At 46.0% G+C, this 16520-nt stretch overlaps 3 protein-coding genes across 6 annotated transcripts in view; all 3 read right to left on the bottom strand.

Annotated features, from left to right (window-relative positions):
- Positions 1-7196, bottom strand: part of LOC119374094 (exostosin-1) — a 170853-nt gene extending 163657 nt beyond the window's left edge. The window contains exon 1 of the mRNA XM_037644158.2: positions 5937-7196. Coding sequence (XP_037500086.1) covers positions 5937-6850 — 914 coding nt within the window. The 5' untranslated portion in view covers positions 6851-7196. The remainder of the gene's footprint in view (positions 1-5936) is intronic.
- The window catches only part of LOC119375605 (2-oxoadipate dehydrogenase complex component E1), a 305767-nt gene that overhangs the window by 154378 nt on the left and 134869 nt on the right, over positions 1-16520 (bottom strand). The window lies entirely within an intron of this gene.
- Positions 7780-16520, bottom strand: part of LOC119374093 (dyslexia-associated protein KIAA0319-like protein) — a 37664-nt gene continuing 28923 nt past the window's right edge. For all 4 annotated transcript variants that reach the window (XM_037644156.2, XM_037644157.2, XM_037644155.2 and 1 more), the window contains 4 exons: positions 16384-16506; positions 14975-15065; positions 14131-14225; positions 7780-13472 (listed from right to left, as the gene is read on the bottom strand). In XM_037644156.2, coding sequence (XP_037500084.1) covers positions 13318-13472; positions 14131-14225; positions 14975-15065; positions 16384-16506 — 464 coding nt within the window. In that variant the 3' untranslated portion in view covers positions 7780-13317. The remainder of the gene's footprint in view (positions 13473-14130; positions 14226-14974; positions 15066-16383; positions 16507-16520) is intronic.

The following is a 16520-nucleotide window of genomic DNA, read 5'->3' on the forward strand; positions in this document are numbered from 1 at the left end:
TATCGAAACCTTAGCGTGACAAGTGCTGTACGCGTGTGTAACGGAGCCCGGCCAGAGAACGTATACATGCAGAAAGGCCATGACACGTACGCTATTACACATGATGAAACCGCTTCCCATTTCTGTATGGCCAGCGAGCGCCCCCGAAATGCCTGAACGTCACGCTATATATATATATATATATATATATATATATATATATATATATATATATATATATATATATATATATATATATATATATATATATATATATATATATATATATACACCGATGAACGAATGGCGCAACCACAGCTACGCGCTAAAAGGAGAACTTCATTATACCGCAACGAAATTAAGTTCTCCATGCGGTGCAGCGGAAATGACAGACAAAACGAAAGCCGCACATTATGCGTTTAAAACGGCGAATCGACTAACGAGAGGGCGATCACCTGACATGCATAAGCGGCGCATTTAACTTCGACGTTATCTTTGGCATCCGCGCGCATTTCGCTGGACGTCAATCAAACGACCCTGCAGCTGGGTTGTGAGTGTATAGATGCAGCACTATGGAGTGTGGGCGCACGAATACCGTATTCGATGCTTATATACAGCGCATGCTTACCTCCTGTAAGCACACGGCGAATAGCATTGGGGAGATCGCGTCTCCGTGCCTTACGCCCTTCTTTGATGCCTGGGCTTTGAGCCTGCTTTGTGCCTGGCTTAATCGAATCCCGCGCCGATAGTTTGCGAAAATGGCAACCAGCCCCCCACCACCGAACGTCTCGTGAAACTGCGACACTACCTAGCGCCCGATCAAGACGTTAACACAAATAAATTGTTAAAGTCGTCGCGCTCTTCAACTTCAAGCATTTAAGAACAATGCCTCCCAATATTGATACTCAGTTGCAATAACTCTATATATCTTCATTCGTTGAAAGCATTTCTGAATTCCCTCAGCTCGTATACTGGCTCTGTGCACTATCTCGTTCTCGTGACGTCGCGTTCCGTTCTGTGACAGAACGTGGAGTCCGCCCCAGGCTCTGCATGCAACAAATGCAGCGCGAGCGCCGCGCCGGAAATACATCTATAAATAGATTCCATGTGGTTGACGCTCGACGGCTGTTTTGACGCCGGCACACGGGAAGTTGCACAGAGGAATAACTAAACGCTGTTACGCCGCCGCTATCGGCGACTAAACACGCGTCAATCCGAGAACGATGAATGAAATTTAACCAATTAAAACGCCTGCGTGGTTAGGTTTGGCCACACGACGATGAACCCCGCGGCCGACCAAAATTATAATTTGGCGTCCGCCGTCCCTACTGCGTGCCTCAAAATCAAAGCGTGGCTTTTGTCGCGCAATACTCCAGAATTTATATGGACTTTTAAACAATGGAAAACCATCCTCCCAGATAAATTTTAGCTATGCATGTAGCGTGAATGCGGCCCCCAATACCGTATACTGTTTTGGACTGCAATATCCCGGTGTACTAAAGGTAGGTGAGAGCACACGAATTCCATTCAGTTTAGTGGCGATTGACATTTTTTTTACCTTTTAACGCGACTGCCAGAAAAAAAAAACAATAAGGTGTGAGGACGGCCATGGCAACATATAAATTGGAAAACATTTTTTGCACCCACAATGTGGGCTGAAGATGCGGGTTCGACTCCAACCTGCGGCAAGTTTCCTTCCGTCTACTTCCTTACATTACTTGTACGTTTAGCTTTAAAATATTGCTTCATTTTTCATGTGCTTTCTTTGGCTTCACGTGGACGTAACTAGCGAAAAGATCTATTCCTATTTTCCCTGATCTGCTTTCACTTTAAATGACTTTACTTCGAAGTGTAACTCATTTCTGAAACGCTTACAACACTTCTTGAGCTATCAGCGGTCTGTCCAACCGCGAGCAAGCGAGCTCAGATGCTTGACGCCTTTTCCGCAACGTCGACGATTTCCTGAAAGATCTCTGTCGTGAAAGAAGGCTATGCGCTGCATACTGAAGAATTTCAACCGTTTAAGCAAGCGCGTTCAGACGCTTGGCGCGTTTTCCGCGACGTCGATGATGTCCTGAAGAATTTCTGTCGTGCAAGCCACCGAATTGAACGTTTGCATGCTGATTAGGTTGTTCAAGACACACCTCATCGAAAACAACGCTATACACCAGGGGTCTCAAACACACGGCCCGCGGACGTTTTGCTTGCGGCTCGCGGCTTCACAAGGAACAAAATATTTGTGATTTTTGCTGAATAATACTCGCATTACTCACTCGCCTATTGCGATTAATAACGCTTTGTTGAGGTAAGCTGCAGAGAGGGGACTGTTCACAAGCATTTTTCTTTTTTTTTTCTTTTTCGTAAGACACCCCACGCGGTCACCATGTGTTGAATCACAACCACGGAACGAAAAATATGTATATTCACAATCGGCGTCCAGATCTGAGTCACTCTGGATATCAGTATCGGTGTTTCTCGAACCCTGACGCCAAATCAAATCCCCTTCAGAAATTATCCGTATATGAGATGTTGGAAATGCGTTCTTTCTCAAGTGGCAGCGCTATATATAGGTGACATATTTGAGACCCCTTGCTATGCACGCATTGATTGCGACCGGCATGGATACGTGGTTTCTGGCGTAATCTTTGTAGGACTGTTCGCCAAAACGGTGCAAGCAGAAAACCAACTAATAAAAGAGACGAATTTAAGCTACACCACAGGCCCGGGCATCTCGCACAATCTCATCACGCCCATTCTTCCTGCAGCCAGTAATTTACTTCGAAACAAAACGAATCGCGTATTTCTGGAAGTTTTTTTCCGCTTCGACATTCTGGCTGACAACACGCGTAACACTCTACGCGAACACGGTGTACTTATACTCTCTGTCGCACATGTGTTTCAAAACACCATGCGTGCGACGGCCGGTGCACATACGAAAAACAGCTGCGCGGTACAAAATGAGCTCTACCGAGCACAGTTGAAACATTTTAATAAAAACCGTCCCGGCTAGCCGAGCAAATTAATTTTCTATATCTTTCTTTGTTTTGTCGCGTGGTGTCCCGCTACGATAATGCCGCAACGCAACTCGAATAAAAACCCGCTCTTGTTCAGACAATCAGACACAAAGCGCGCGCAGCTGCACGTTTTGTAATAACATCGCCGTACAGGGGCGTAGCCAGAAATTTTTTTCGGGGGGAAGGGGGGGAGGGTTAAACCATACTTTAGGTATGTTCGTGTGTGCGTTTGTATGCGTGCGTGTATATATATACGCAAGCAAAATTGAAAATTTTCGGTGGGGGGGGGGGGTCGCACCACCCTCCCTTGGCTACGCCTCTGTTGCTGTAGTTGGGTTTGAAACATTCTCACCATGCCACGCGGAAAAAAATTCAGGAGCCCTCGCCCTGTCGGGAAAACGCATGGTGACAACCAGGCCCGTAGCCGGGGGAGGGGGGGGGGGGGCTAGGCGCGGGCTCCCCCACCCCGAAATATTCGTGAAGTAGGTGTTTTTACCAAAAATAAATAATGAAAAGGGGTGTTTTCCTCAAATAGTCAAGGTTTTCAGCGAGTCCCGCCACCCACCCCGGAAAAAAATTCCTGGCTACGGGCCAGGTGGCAAGCGAAGCTTGCCGTGTGCGTGAGTGACGTAATACTTTTGTCTACATGCCAGGAATTGGACCTTAATCCACGTGCTTAGCAGCGCAACACATCGGTTGCTACAGGCAACAACGACGGTCATGCGTTCGTATCCAGGCAACAATGTAATGTGGCAACAATGAAGTGACGAGTGACCTCTATAAAAGATCAGATTGCCGTATCGGAAAGGGCTGATCGCCCACAAGCCAACGATCGAGAGGGCATCAGTTATTGCGAGACGGCGCATACAAACACGCGTGCGACCGGCGCGCCTTCGAGGGTCGGGTCGCATTTCTGTAAACTCGCGGGCGCTGGATTTTTTTTTTTTTTTGTACTACGCTGAAATCTGTGCGTTGTAAACTGCGAATCGCAGCAGACACCACGTGGATGTATATATACACCACGTGTTCTTTGCGTCGCGTGTGCGATATGTGTTTTCACAGTGGCTTTTTCACGCCAACGGCAGGCGATAAGTGGTTTGTCGTGTAAGACCTTCCCGAGAAAAAATGCAATGCGCGCGAAGACGAAACCGTTTTATCGGTCAACCTGGCTGGCCACGCAGAAGGTTAGGGTCAAGAGATGCGCGTGGAACGGTGCTTGCTGCATGGCCTTCAACGTGTCCGGTCGCTGACACACACACACACATAGGCGTGCGCACAGGGAGGGGGGGGGCAACACCCCCTCCCCCCAGTCATCTAGGGGGGGGGGGGGCAATTCAACCCCATATCTTCACTCAGCCAGGTCTGTCCCATGTAAAGTCCCGTCCTCATCCAGTGTGCAGGGTTGTAGGCATTCAAATTTTCGTACAATAATTGCAGCCAAGGACCCCGGATGTTGCCTTAATTCCAAGAGTGGTTTACTACCTTTCGGAAAGCCGGGGTTGCCAAAGGCATGTCGTTGTGAGCAACACGTCATTGCTTCATATTGATTGTTGCATCCATTAAGAAGCTTTTCTTTCGAACTCTTTCAATACGGGGGAGCGGCACTGCGGTGAAACACTGCCCCCCTCTAATAGAGAACCCTACGCACGCCGATGCACACACATACACAGAGGCAGAGACGATGATACATACACATATATGTAAATATCTACACACGCAGTCTGAAAATGGTGTAATCGCAGATTCGTTATTTACATGTAGGAGACGAAAAATAGTAACGGTAGTCATGTTGGCTCCAGATACAGCTGCCCAGTTACAAAGGGCGATTCATTCACGTTTATCATCATCAGCATCATCGATGGGCGTGTCGCGTAGGTATCTACGTTGGCAGATATGTCACCAATTGCAACTACTCTTTCCAAAGACCGTGTGAGAAAACTGGACGTTGAGTTTCTGTGGTCACGAGGTTTACTAATTTAAACCGCAATCGTTCCTCGTAAAACAAATTTTTTCCCCCTTGTTTTGGTTACATTCGACGTGTACAGTCCGCGAAAAAGCTTGCTGGAACAGTTCTTGTCACAGATACGTCTTAGTATAGAGAGGTTCCAAGAAACAAAGTGAGGTATTCATAGGAATATACGCAAACGTAGCGCTCCTTTACGAAGCTAGCAGCCGTGTTAATTGGTTCACCGAAACGGGAGCGGCGCCGATCGTCTTCAAAAGTGACGCGGTCGCGACATGTGGCGAGCACATGCTTCGCAGACAGCGCTAGCGCGCGCGTCACAAATCGCCGAAACGACGCGGACCGCGCACGCATTACGAGACACTCACAACTCACCCGGTCTTTCGCATCCCGAAGCTTTCTCCTGTGATGCACTGCAACGCACAATTTATCGCTTTGAAACGCTTCCGAGATCGCAACGCAACGGAACCCAAATCAAACGCGATTTCTCGTACCTATTCGAAAAGATTGTTCAACACGAAAACCAACTCTGCTTCTGGTACCTCTAAGTATAGTCCATTACAATACTGGGTTAGTGATACACCGATTAGGATGTTACAATCGGAGATACGTTTCTTTGATAAGTGGTTGCCCCTCTAGGCTGATGAGTGGATATGTTGGTTTCTGTGCGTGCTACGTGGTGCCGTGATTAAACGAGCTGAAAGTTTACCGCCCGTATTGTCGTTCCTTTCAATGTCATCGTCATTTGTTAGCGATCAAAATGTCAAACAGTCCATTACAAGTTCGAATTCTCAGCAACACCGGATAGTTAGGACACTCGGGGTAGTATAAATGTGCTGTGGAAAGATGCAAGAATCGCCGCGCAGCAGATGGAGTACTAGGTTTCACCGGAAAACGCAACTATCCCGGCCGCTTACTTTACAGTCAACGAGCGGCGCGTCAGACAGCGACGTAAAAACTAGTAAAACGAAGAGACTCACCTGTCGTAGAGACGGTTGTCAGCCTCGCAACGCTCGTCGCGACGTTCCATCCACTGCTTCCCGTGTCGACAGGTGGTGAGCAAAAGCACGTCGCGGCCGTTGTTCAGGTGGTGAAGCGCATTGCGCGTGTCCGAACCGATGCCGTATACGTAACGCTTGCCTTTGAACACGAGCAGGTAACCCTTGTCGACGGGACCCGCACTCTGGATGGCCGGCTTGCCACCGCGTTCCGGATGAGCCTTCGGGAACAGCGGCAGCGCGATGTCAAAACCCGGCCGAAACGCCGACTCCGGGATGCTGCTCTTGGCGAGCATCGCGAGCCCGATGTCGAGACCAAGCTCTTCGCTGTAGTCGGGCCATGTGCCCGAGAAGAGGTTGAAAATGAGGTGGTTCTGACCGCCGTTCCACAGCGGAGAGTCGGTCAGGCGCGCCGTGCGCGCGTAATCGGGACTGAGCGGATCGCGATCCACCGTATCCACGGCCGGCACAAACACACACGCCTCCGAGGCGTCCGCGGTCGCGTAGCTAGACTGACGTATCACTCTCAGGATCCGCTGGTAGACCGGAGACGCCGGAGGAGCGTCCGACTCCGAGGGATAGACGTACACCTTGAAGTCGCGGCCGCGACACCGGGAGAAGTCGAAACACGAGTGCATGCGGCAGCGACGAGCGTCAGGCGCCGTCGTAGCCGTAGACTCCGTCCCACTGCGGAGTGCCTCGCGCAGGCGACGCCGCGACACGGACAGGTCCTCGACGTCGCCCCCACCGTCGGCGTACGGTCGCAGGGAGCCGCTCGTCCCGTACCTCTCGCGTCGTCCATGGGTGCTGAGAACGAGGTGTCGGTAGCTCAGTACGAGAAGGGCCGAAGCGCAAGCAGCCAGAAAGAGGAGCAGGTAGCGCTTTTTGGCTTGCATCAGGCGCGAACACCGGGGTGGTCCCCCGGCGTCCCAGATCGCGGCACCCCAATACCGCAGGCGGGCCCGGCTCACGGCATCCCAGTTGTCAGCGGCGGCCCACACGGGCTCCCAGAAGTCCGAGACGACGCCGTCGAAGACGACGCAGCCATCTTGACGGCGCCTGCAACTCGCCGAGCGAGCGATGCTGGCGCGCGCAGACGACAACGCCGGCGCGGCCCGTACGCGACGTTTTGCTCGCTCGCCGCTAGGGGCGACACCTTCGAGTCCGCGCCGCGCCACCACTTCTCGGAGCGGCAGCCCGTTTGCGTTTGGCGTCAACGTGACTTTGAGTGGGTGTGAAATGCTCAGATCACGTCGATCAAGTCACAAAGCGACCTTCGCGGCCCTAAATAAGCTGCTCTAGGGTCGTAACGGCGAATGCGACAACTAGAAAAAAAAGAAAGAAAAGCTGTCCCCTCTGACGGGCACGTAGTTTTCGCTAATAGGCCGCGACTCCTTTGCGTTTCACAGCAGGGGCACCACTACAGTGACGATGGCCTCCTTTTTTTGTGCCCTTGAAGACGCCTGTTTCAAGGCGTCGGTTATCTTACGACACCACTTTTCCTGTAGCCCACTACACTGTACCCGCTGTGCGTTACCCGAGGTGTTTGACTCGGGTATCCTTTTGTCTCGCGTCTGACAAAGATGGAAAGGCGAGATCACGAGTTTCCGCTCTTTGTGCCAAGTCGCGCAGTATCGGTTTCGGTCTGGACTACCTTGCATACGCGTGGGCAGCACTCGCGCGCTACTGTGCCATATATGTTGTCGAGACACGCAAGCAAGCACACTAATGACGCAGTTTGGTGACACACTCCGTTTATTTGTCTTATTTTTTTTTCCCTCCCAAGTACAAAAGCCCTACGACTAGACTTATTTTTTTTTTCAACACACACATACACACATGTCCTTGACTCATATGTACGTACATGCAGCAAGTGACGCTAGCAAAAAAGAAAAAAGAGCACACAACTTTGCCAGAGATCACATTGCTATGATATCACACACCTATGGCACGCACATGACATAAAGACTACTCCGTAACGACGTGGCAGAAAATGTGTTTGACACAAACTGAAGCAAGTATATGTCGACACTGATTATGCTGAAAACCACGCACTACTGTGAAAATCGAGCATGTGGTCACGATTACTGTAAAGAGCACCACTTTTGACATCTTTGTAGATCAGCATGCCAAGTCTTTGTCACGTGTTTTGCAAAGCGTTCCAAATTACAGCAAGGTTTGTTCAAACACTATAAATGAGTCAATAAACACAGCCTCGTATGAAGCAGTTGAACCAAATATGGTAGGGGTGTGCGAATATTCGAGCTTCAAATTCGAATAGAATAATACCTTATCGAATAATTCAATTAAACTTTCGAATACCTAATATTCAAAGTTTCGAATAATTCGGCAGGATGAATGTCTAAAACACGACAAAGGATAGTGGCGCAACTTGGTTAGGGTGAGGCGGCTAAAACTAACGCTAACGTCGTTACAGGGGGCTTGCTGCTGACTGGAATGGTCGCTCTTCTATCAACGTGGTTGCGCGCCCATAAAAGCTGAAAAATAAACCCTCCCGAACAAGGGCGTAATAAAGCTGTCACCACGTCGTAGCGCCACCAGTTTTTCCTTTGTCTGGCCATAACTGGCGGTACATGTTCCGTGTAAATATGCACTATTCGATATTTTTGGCCACTATTCGATTCGAGATGAAATTTCACTATTCCATAATAATAATATCTGGGGTTTAACGTCCCAAAAGATTTGCACACCCCTAAAATATAGAATATCCACTAATGAAAACAATAAAATATGACAGCGACTCTGTTACAAGCACGTTTTAGTTTAACATCCACGACAGATCTTGGCAGGTAAAATGCTAACTTGCTTTCCAAACATAATGTTTGATGTTTGATCCACATTTGTTCAGCCAATGGCTTGTGAAGAGAAAAAGTTTAACAAATGCAAACAGGACAGACACAGGGTTTGATAAAAATGAAAATAGAACAGCACCCTATCTCTAACTAATATTCTTGCTCCGATTAACAAGTTAAAAACAAGGAAATCGTTTATTAACAAAGTACTTGCATAAAACATGTAGTTGAACTACAGCATATCAAATGTGCATACATGCATGATAACTAGCAGACGTCACACAAGAAGCACTGCAAAACTTTATAAAAAAACTGTAGGCTCAGCTGAATTATTAAATGCTTTCCTCGTGGAATGAAACTTGCTCATTATTGAAAGAACTTCAAAGTTCACAATGGCTGACAATGATGAATGTATTGTCTAAAACCACCATAACACAACCACGTTACAACAACGAAAAGTGAAGTCATATTCAAATGCACGTTCCAGATAGTAGCCTAGACCAAAAAGATGTGCCAAATCAGAATTAAACACGCCATGGCCAGACTGTAGGCACCGCACTGAAGGCATTACCTTTCAGCGTCTCTAACAAAATTAAATTTGAAAAAGGCAGTGTTGAAAAGGAAGAAATAGAACAGCAAAAATGAAAACCACAGTTGTGTCTATTTGTTACCACAATGTCGACAATATATCTTTATACTTTGTTCAAAACACCACCTCCTGTCAGTGCATTCTTCAAATCTGTATCTGCAATGCGAGAAGACTGTATAAAGCCGAAACATTTTGTTTAAAACCTGTGCTGTGAACAAGAGAATGTACCTACATTCCCCCCAATCCTCCTGAAGTTATGTGCACTGCAGGGAAGCCAAGAAACTCAAGATTCTAAGCAAGCCTCAGTGCAGCTAACTGAAGGTCTTTCCTATTAAAGGCACATCCACATTAGTAACGTAACATTGCACAGAACTCGGCAAGAAAATGTGAGCATCCAAAATACACCCGGTACACCAGTATTCACAGCAGACAAACACCTATAACACTAGCAAAACACAACACTAACCAGGCATTGCTTGAGCGCAGCATTATCGAGCGGGGGTAGGCAAAAATTTCGCTCACTAAAACGACTCATCAGTTGTAAGGATGCAGGCAGTGATGACTAACATCTGGCAAAACTGTCAATATTTAAAGGAAATGAAAGCAGCTTGCTGTGCCATGAAAGGCACTGAATTAAACGCTGCGGCACACTGCCCGTCTAAAAAAATGCATGTTGCAACATATAACACACCTATTGCAGCCGTACAACAAACATTATTGGTGTTTCACAACCGACAAATCTCTACAGACATAGAATGCTATATGTAGTGAGACAGCATATCAACTGTTCATTGTACGCACATACACAGAACCTAGTAAAATCTGGAAGAGCAACAACAACCCCCCCCCCCCCCCCCCCAACATGAGCGCAAAGAAAAATAAGGGCCTGACAGAAAAGCACCAAGCAAACACTGCACATGTGAACTATCAAACAGTACAGCAACATACACACTTCAGTACCTATCAAACTTCAGCATTAAAGGAATTTTCACCATACGCACGAACTGCTTTGCACCGTTCAGAGGTTCTGGCAAGAAAACGGGTCAACAGCATAAGGTCCACACACCGCAAATGAAACATTTTACTGACATGCGCTCGGTTACGCCAGACACGCTGCTACGGACTTTACGTCACGCCATTCTACAGGCAGGAACAAGTGGCATGACGTGAAGGTGGTACTTTATCACACAAGTTTGCTATTGCGAGCGGGCTTTTACATGCCACGCCGCTGGCATATTGGACTAGCTTCCAAGGTGCACCCGTACTGCACACAACCTTTCGGCCGAAGGGTTAACTAAAGCTTGCAATGCGCGACAAGTTCAGTGCATGGCCAGGCATTGTGGCACTACATCCAGCTAAGGTTGTTGAAAAACTCGGGGCATACACCTCAACATCAGGCAAGATGACTTCTGTTGAAACATTGAGTGTGATGAAGCATGCAAACACAGCCTAAAGGCTTATATAGAATCTTTACTCCATCGTAAGGTAATGAAAATAGAAAAAATGGTCAGAGAAAATCAATCCACAGCTGAACCTTAAACATAATAGTGAATTATCAGATACAACAAAGTAAAACTGAAATATTTTTTGTCACTGCCAACACAGTGTAATGAATGTACGATTATAATGAATAAGAGATGTGCAGTAACGAAATTATTTCTCTGTTGGCTATGCCTCTATTATGATGTTGCTCGATTGTATAGGTATTTAGTCACAGCAAATAAATTTGTGAAGCATAATGTGGCCTGTTTAAATGTAAAGAAGAGCATTTTACCTGTGACCACTATTTCGTATGCTGATGTTACATAAGATATGCAACTATGTTGAATGCACTATGACAACGGTGAGCGACAACACTAGCGCGACCACCCGATCACCGAGCGTTGCGAGCACGGCATTAAAAAAACAACATAAAATTGAGGTTTTACAGGAGTCTTGTGCCCCTGAAGTTGGGGGACGCAAACTAGTGAACATACAGAGGAACTCAAAGGGGTGCACAAAAGAACACAAGTCTGGGTGCACGGCTTTTGGGTGAGCGCAAAGGTACCTCGGAGTACTCATAGTCCTTTGGATATGCAAAGTCTAAAACTATCTATACTACCATAATAAATTAGCGCAGTTAACTCACAACTGCTTTGCTCTCAACAAAAAGAGGAGAACTGGTGCAAGTGTTAAGAGCCTTGATACTATGTTCTTCATGGCTCAATTCAATGACCTCAATTACACAAGACAGCATGGATTCGGTATTCACTTAATGAGTAAGGGAGCACAGGACCACCGCATGAAAATTGTAACATTTTCACTTTCGACAGTCATTTTTCGTTTACTACTTCTCAAACAAAATTTTCAGTGTGCGACGTATCCACGGCACCTCTCTCTCAATTCGGCAAGAATTCACTTTAAATCCAGTGCGGCGGATTTACACCCAAGTAGCAAGCTTAGGCGTGACTCTGCTTTGGTAAATGCAAGTTCTGTTCATGTGCTTTACATGCCAAGGCTCTGTGCTAAGAAGCCACCTACGTTCAGACAAAAATAAGGAACTGCGGATGACATCAGCTGCTGAGAGCCATTGGAGCAGTCAAGTTTTGCGAAGGTTCGACGTTTCTCAGTTTTATTTCCCCCTTACCCGCGTAGGGAAGTTGGAAAACATATTTACTTGAAATCATGCTTACTCTCTAACAAGTGCTAAATATAACAATAATGCTTGTGCTTCGCTACACTAACGTGTAATGAGGCATTAGTGTCCAACTCGTCACCGCTGGTGTCACGAAAATGAGGTGTCGGTTGTAGGTGAAGTGCTGTGCAAAACCACCCCCAATGCCTACATTGTCACAATTGTAATTAATAACTGGACCGAACTAAATAAACAGCGAGTAAAACAAGATAAATGACTATGCAAGAACAGAACATTAGCACACTTTTGCTACATCTTTCAAATGACCTGTTCACATGCATGCTTTTGTCATGGAGTTTTACAATCTGCACAGCGCAATGCTAACATTTTACGCCGACTATATATTATGAACAACTATCTGTGGCACTTTTTGTCACACTTATGACAAATGTGACATAAGTGCGAATGTCACAAGTGTGACATTGTCCCACTTGTGACATTCAGTTATTAAAAGTGTGACAACAATGTCACACTGGTTTTCCAAGTGTGATATTCCTATCGTGAGGTTTACTGGGCATAAAAACGCATCATTAGAGCAACATGGAATAACACTCGGTTGAAAGTTAGTGCTTGCACCATTGCCTTTACTGCTTGTCGCCTTCTTTCATTTCCCTTCACTCAATTTGAGTTGCCCTAAAATGCGTGGACATCTAATAACAAACAGTATGGAAGTAACGACAACAGCGTCCTCTAGGATAATCGACAACATGCAAAATAGTTCATGCGCATGTGTGAGAAGGTATGTTTTCCACACGAACAATCTCGACCACAGACTAGCAGATAAACCATTTTTTTCCATTCACCACTAATCCCTGTCTTTCTTTTCTTCCGTTTTCCGTTTCTCTCTGTATACAAGGAAACTTACAATAAGGCGTGATATTCCTGCAGTATGTTTTGATAAGCCTCTGTAGTGCTCCCACACCTTCGCTGGAATGTGCAGGTGTGAACACACTTAGAGCAAGAAAAGCAGTCTGGGAAACAGGGGTCTCACGTGGGAAACATTCTTGCAGGAAAGCCAAGTTACAGACGTTTGCAAAGTGTAGGCTAGGGGGCACTCACTATTTTGTGATGTGTTGATTCATCAGTCTAAACTGATAGTGTTGCACTTTAATGTCCCTTTAACCCTCACACTCTTAGCTCTGGTTTGTTACATGTGGCTGATTTCCCACACGGGCACTCGCTGTGCCCCACCAACGTGCACCTCGGCTGTAATGGGCGGGAGGGATTGGATCGGCTTCTTATGGGAAGTCAGATGGGGGACGCCCCAGTAGTGGTCGGTGCTTGCTTTCAGGTGTGCACTCTGTTTTTCAGGCCTCCGTTGGACGTCCCCGTGCGGTAGTTGCCGGTCAGCGGCTTGACGGCCACCGATGGTCGGGGACGCGTCTCGAAGAGCGTGTCCGAATCCGAATCCGAAGCCATCAAGCTCGTCGTCAGGGTCTTGCCTGCATCAGGGTACAAGATGTCACGATAGGTTTTAATGGCATTCTTCAACAGCTTATGCTTGCTCTCTCACATGATAATGTCAACATAATGTTTTGTACTGGTATAGGTTCATACTGAGAAGTAGCGTGAAGAGAACTGGACGCAGAGAGCAAGACATACGACCGGCGCTGATTGCTAACTGATGTTTTTTGAAAAAGAAATGCCACTCATTATACTTCACACGAACGCCACCACAAGTCAACCAAGAAATGCAAACATGTGCACCCCCGTGAACGAAACAAAAAGAAACTAACAGTTTTAACTTGCCGAAAAAAATCGGAATTTGACTAGTCACAGCACCGATTTGTTTTCATCCAAGTAAAAATTTTGTCTTTGTTCCCTCAACAAGGGGTGTGCATGTTTACATTTTTGGTTGATTCGTAGTGGCATTCATGCTAAGTATAAGAAGCAGCATTTATTTTTCAATAAACTTCAGCTAGCAGTCAGGGCCAGTCGTATGTCTCGTTCCAGCGTCCAGTTCTCTTCGTGCTCAGTCTCACTATGTCAACATCATGCTCATTATATCTATATCTAAATCCAATCGAATGACTATGTCATTCTTTTGTCAAACACTGAATTGACAGATGTTTTTTCACCACTATATGAGCTCCGGCCTACCTTTCGGTATGAGGTCCAGGCTGTCCTTCTCAATGTCGCGAGAATCCTTTAGCAGCGTGTAATTTCTCTTGATTCTGGGCCGCCGGAAATGCATCCTGTTAGGGGAGAACAATATATTTACTAGTCGACAAGTTTTCTCAGTCTCATTTATCCTCTTGTTTTTCTTTAATGGTTTGCAAGTATCATACCTCACGGTGCAAATGACTGGCAGGGACATGACCGCATTAGTTTAAGCCTATAACACACCCCTCCCAGAAGCACCATGTATTAAGGCGAAAGCCTTAGATGCCTCACCAAACACGGAAAGCGACTATTGGAATTAGGATCCATATGAGTGATGCAAAAAGTCACCATCACGTGATCACGTCATAATGACATCACATAGCCTGACGTCACATGATGGCATCATCACGTCCCATACAATATAATAAAATCGACTGAGAAGAAAAAGAATAAGATGGCTTTCGCCTTCCAGTCATCTTAGCCAAATGCATAAGGGACTATGTGACTTTTGTCCTATAATGAATATACAATAAGAAAGTTCGATTCATATAAAGAACATCACATAACGCTAGGGATAACGTCACATAATGCTAGGGATAGCGTCACGTAACACTGGGACAGTACTGTCACGCTAGGGAAAGCGTCAAGTCATGCGAGGGGTAGTGTCAAGGCACGAATGGGATAGCATCGCGTCACACTAAGGGCAGCGCCACGTTCTGCTAAGGATAGCATCACACACATCTCTTGTATGATGAAGCAACAGGTGGCTGCGGCAGGAAAGTGGCACTGTCCTAATTTCGGAACAGTGCTACCTTGGCAGTCGGTTTGAGTGCATGCCTACCTCGAACAAAAGCAGGCCAGGCCCCACAGGGAGGTGGAGAGGACACTCAGAAGCAGGAAGGCGATGATGATGACGTACAGCACACTCCAGTCTGCGAGGCGATAAAGTAGTTGAGGCAAACCATTTACGCAGCATGATATTAAATAGAATCATTATATACAGCTATGACGATTTCTGGGTTTTACATGCCGAAACCACATTATGATTGAGTTTGACGGCCTGGGGTTCTTTAACGCGCACCTAAATCTAAATATATGGGCGTTTTCGCATTCCACCCCCGTTGAAATGTGGCTGCCGTGGCCGGGAATCAAACCCGTGCCCTTGAGCTTAGCAGTGAAACACTTCTGCTTCAGAAATACTTTCGTTACTGAACATCTTATATTTATTATAATCGTATGTTCATTAAACTATATTGGCGCTTCTTTATATTTCATAATTCACTATACACTCAAACCTCAATATAGTGGACACAGATATAACGAATTATCGGCTATAACGAAGTAAATGAAGAATAGTCTTGTCATGGATACAGTGCTAAAAATAAACGTTTATAACGAATTTTCGAATATAACGAAGTTATTTTCATGGCAGATGTGACATTGTTATAATGAGGTTTGAGTGTAGTTATGTATGACGCTCAGGTGTAGAATGATTTCTTGAACTATTTTTTAATTTTAGTCACCTTATGACAGAATAAGGATTCAATTTAAAAACTAGGGTTGTGCGAATATTCAAAAAAGGAATAATATTTGGATTTTCCCGAATATTCGGCCATGGCCGAGTATGCAAGCTACCAGAACAGGTGGCACCGTAATGACGGTTGAACTTCTATCACTGCACATCGCATGAAAAGAGCAAGAAGCACATATTTTAAAATGTATTGAGGTATTCTTGCAACTAGGAGAATCATATTAGTTTAATTTTATCATCATTGTCATTACCTTGGTGTAGCTTGTATGGAACGACACATTACTGGAAATGCAAGCTGCAGCAACAATGTTGTAGGAACACCACGTCACACTTCGTCCAACCACAACACATCAGACACATTTTTGTGTTGCACAACTTCTCTATGTTTCAACGTTCTATGTTTCTAATTATGTTTCTACAGCAACACTGCACCAGCAATTAAGCAGAACATAATGGTTACTGGAACAATAGCTTTACATCCTTTCTCGCTAAACTCTGCCATTAGGTAGCACCACCACCTCGACCAATCATGTTTATGCCTCAAGTAACTGCGTCTCACTCAAGGGGGCAATAGATCTACAGATTCCTAATAATCTTCCATATCATATCATTATTCGTATCACTTACATATCATATCATTATTTTCCATATAACTATTTTCCATGTTCTACATATTACACAGCTCGAATCTAACACAGAGTAAATGATGGACTACACACCACAGTTGCTCTCACGGTCCCCTAGACTGGCACGAACAAAGTCCTCCATCCAGAAAGCTTCGCAGACACAGCGCTTGCTGTACATGTCGCACGTGCCATGCCCAGAGCACTCGTTCTGGCACACTGCACAGTCAATG

This window comes from Rhipicephalus sanguineus, chromosome 11 (genome assembly GCF_013339695.2).
Source record: "Rhipicephalus sanguineus isolate Rsan-2018 chromosome 11, BIME_Rsan_1.4, whole genome shotgun sequence".
In the NCBI taxonomy this organism is placed as follows: Eukaryota; Metazoa; Arthropoda; class Arachnida; order Ixodida; family Ixodidae; genus Rhipicephalus; species Rhipicephalus sanguineus.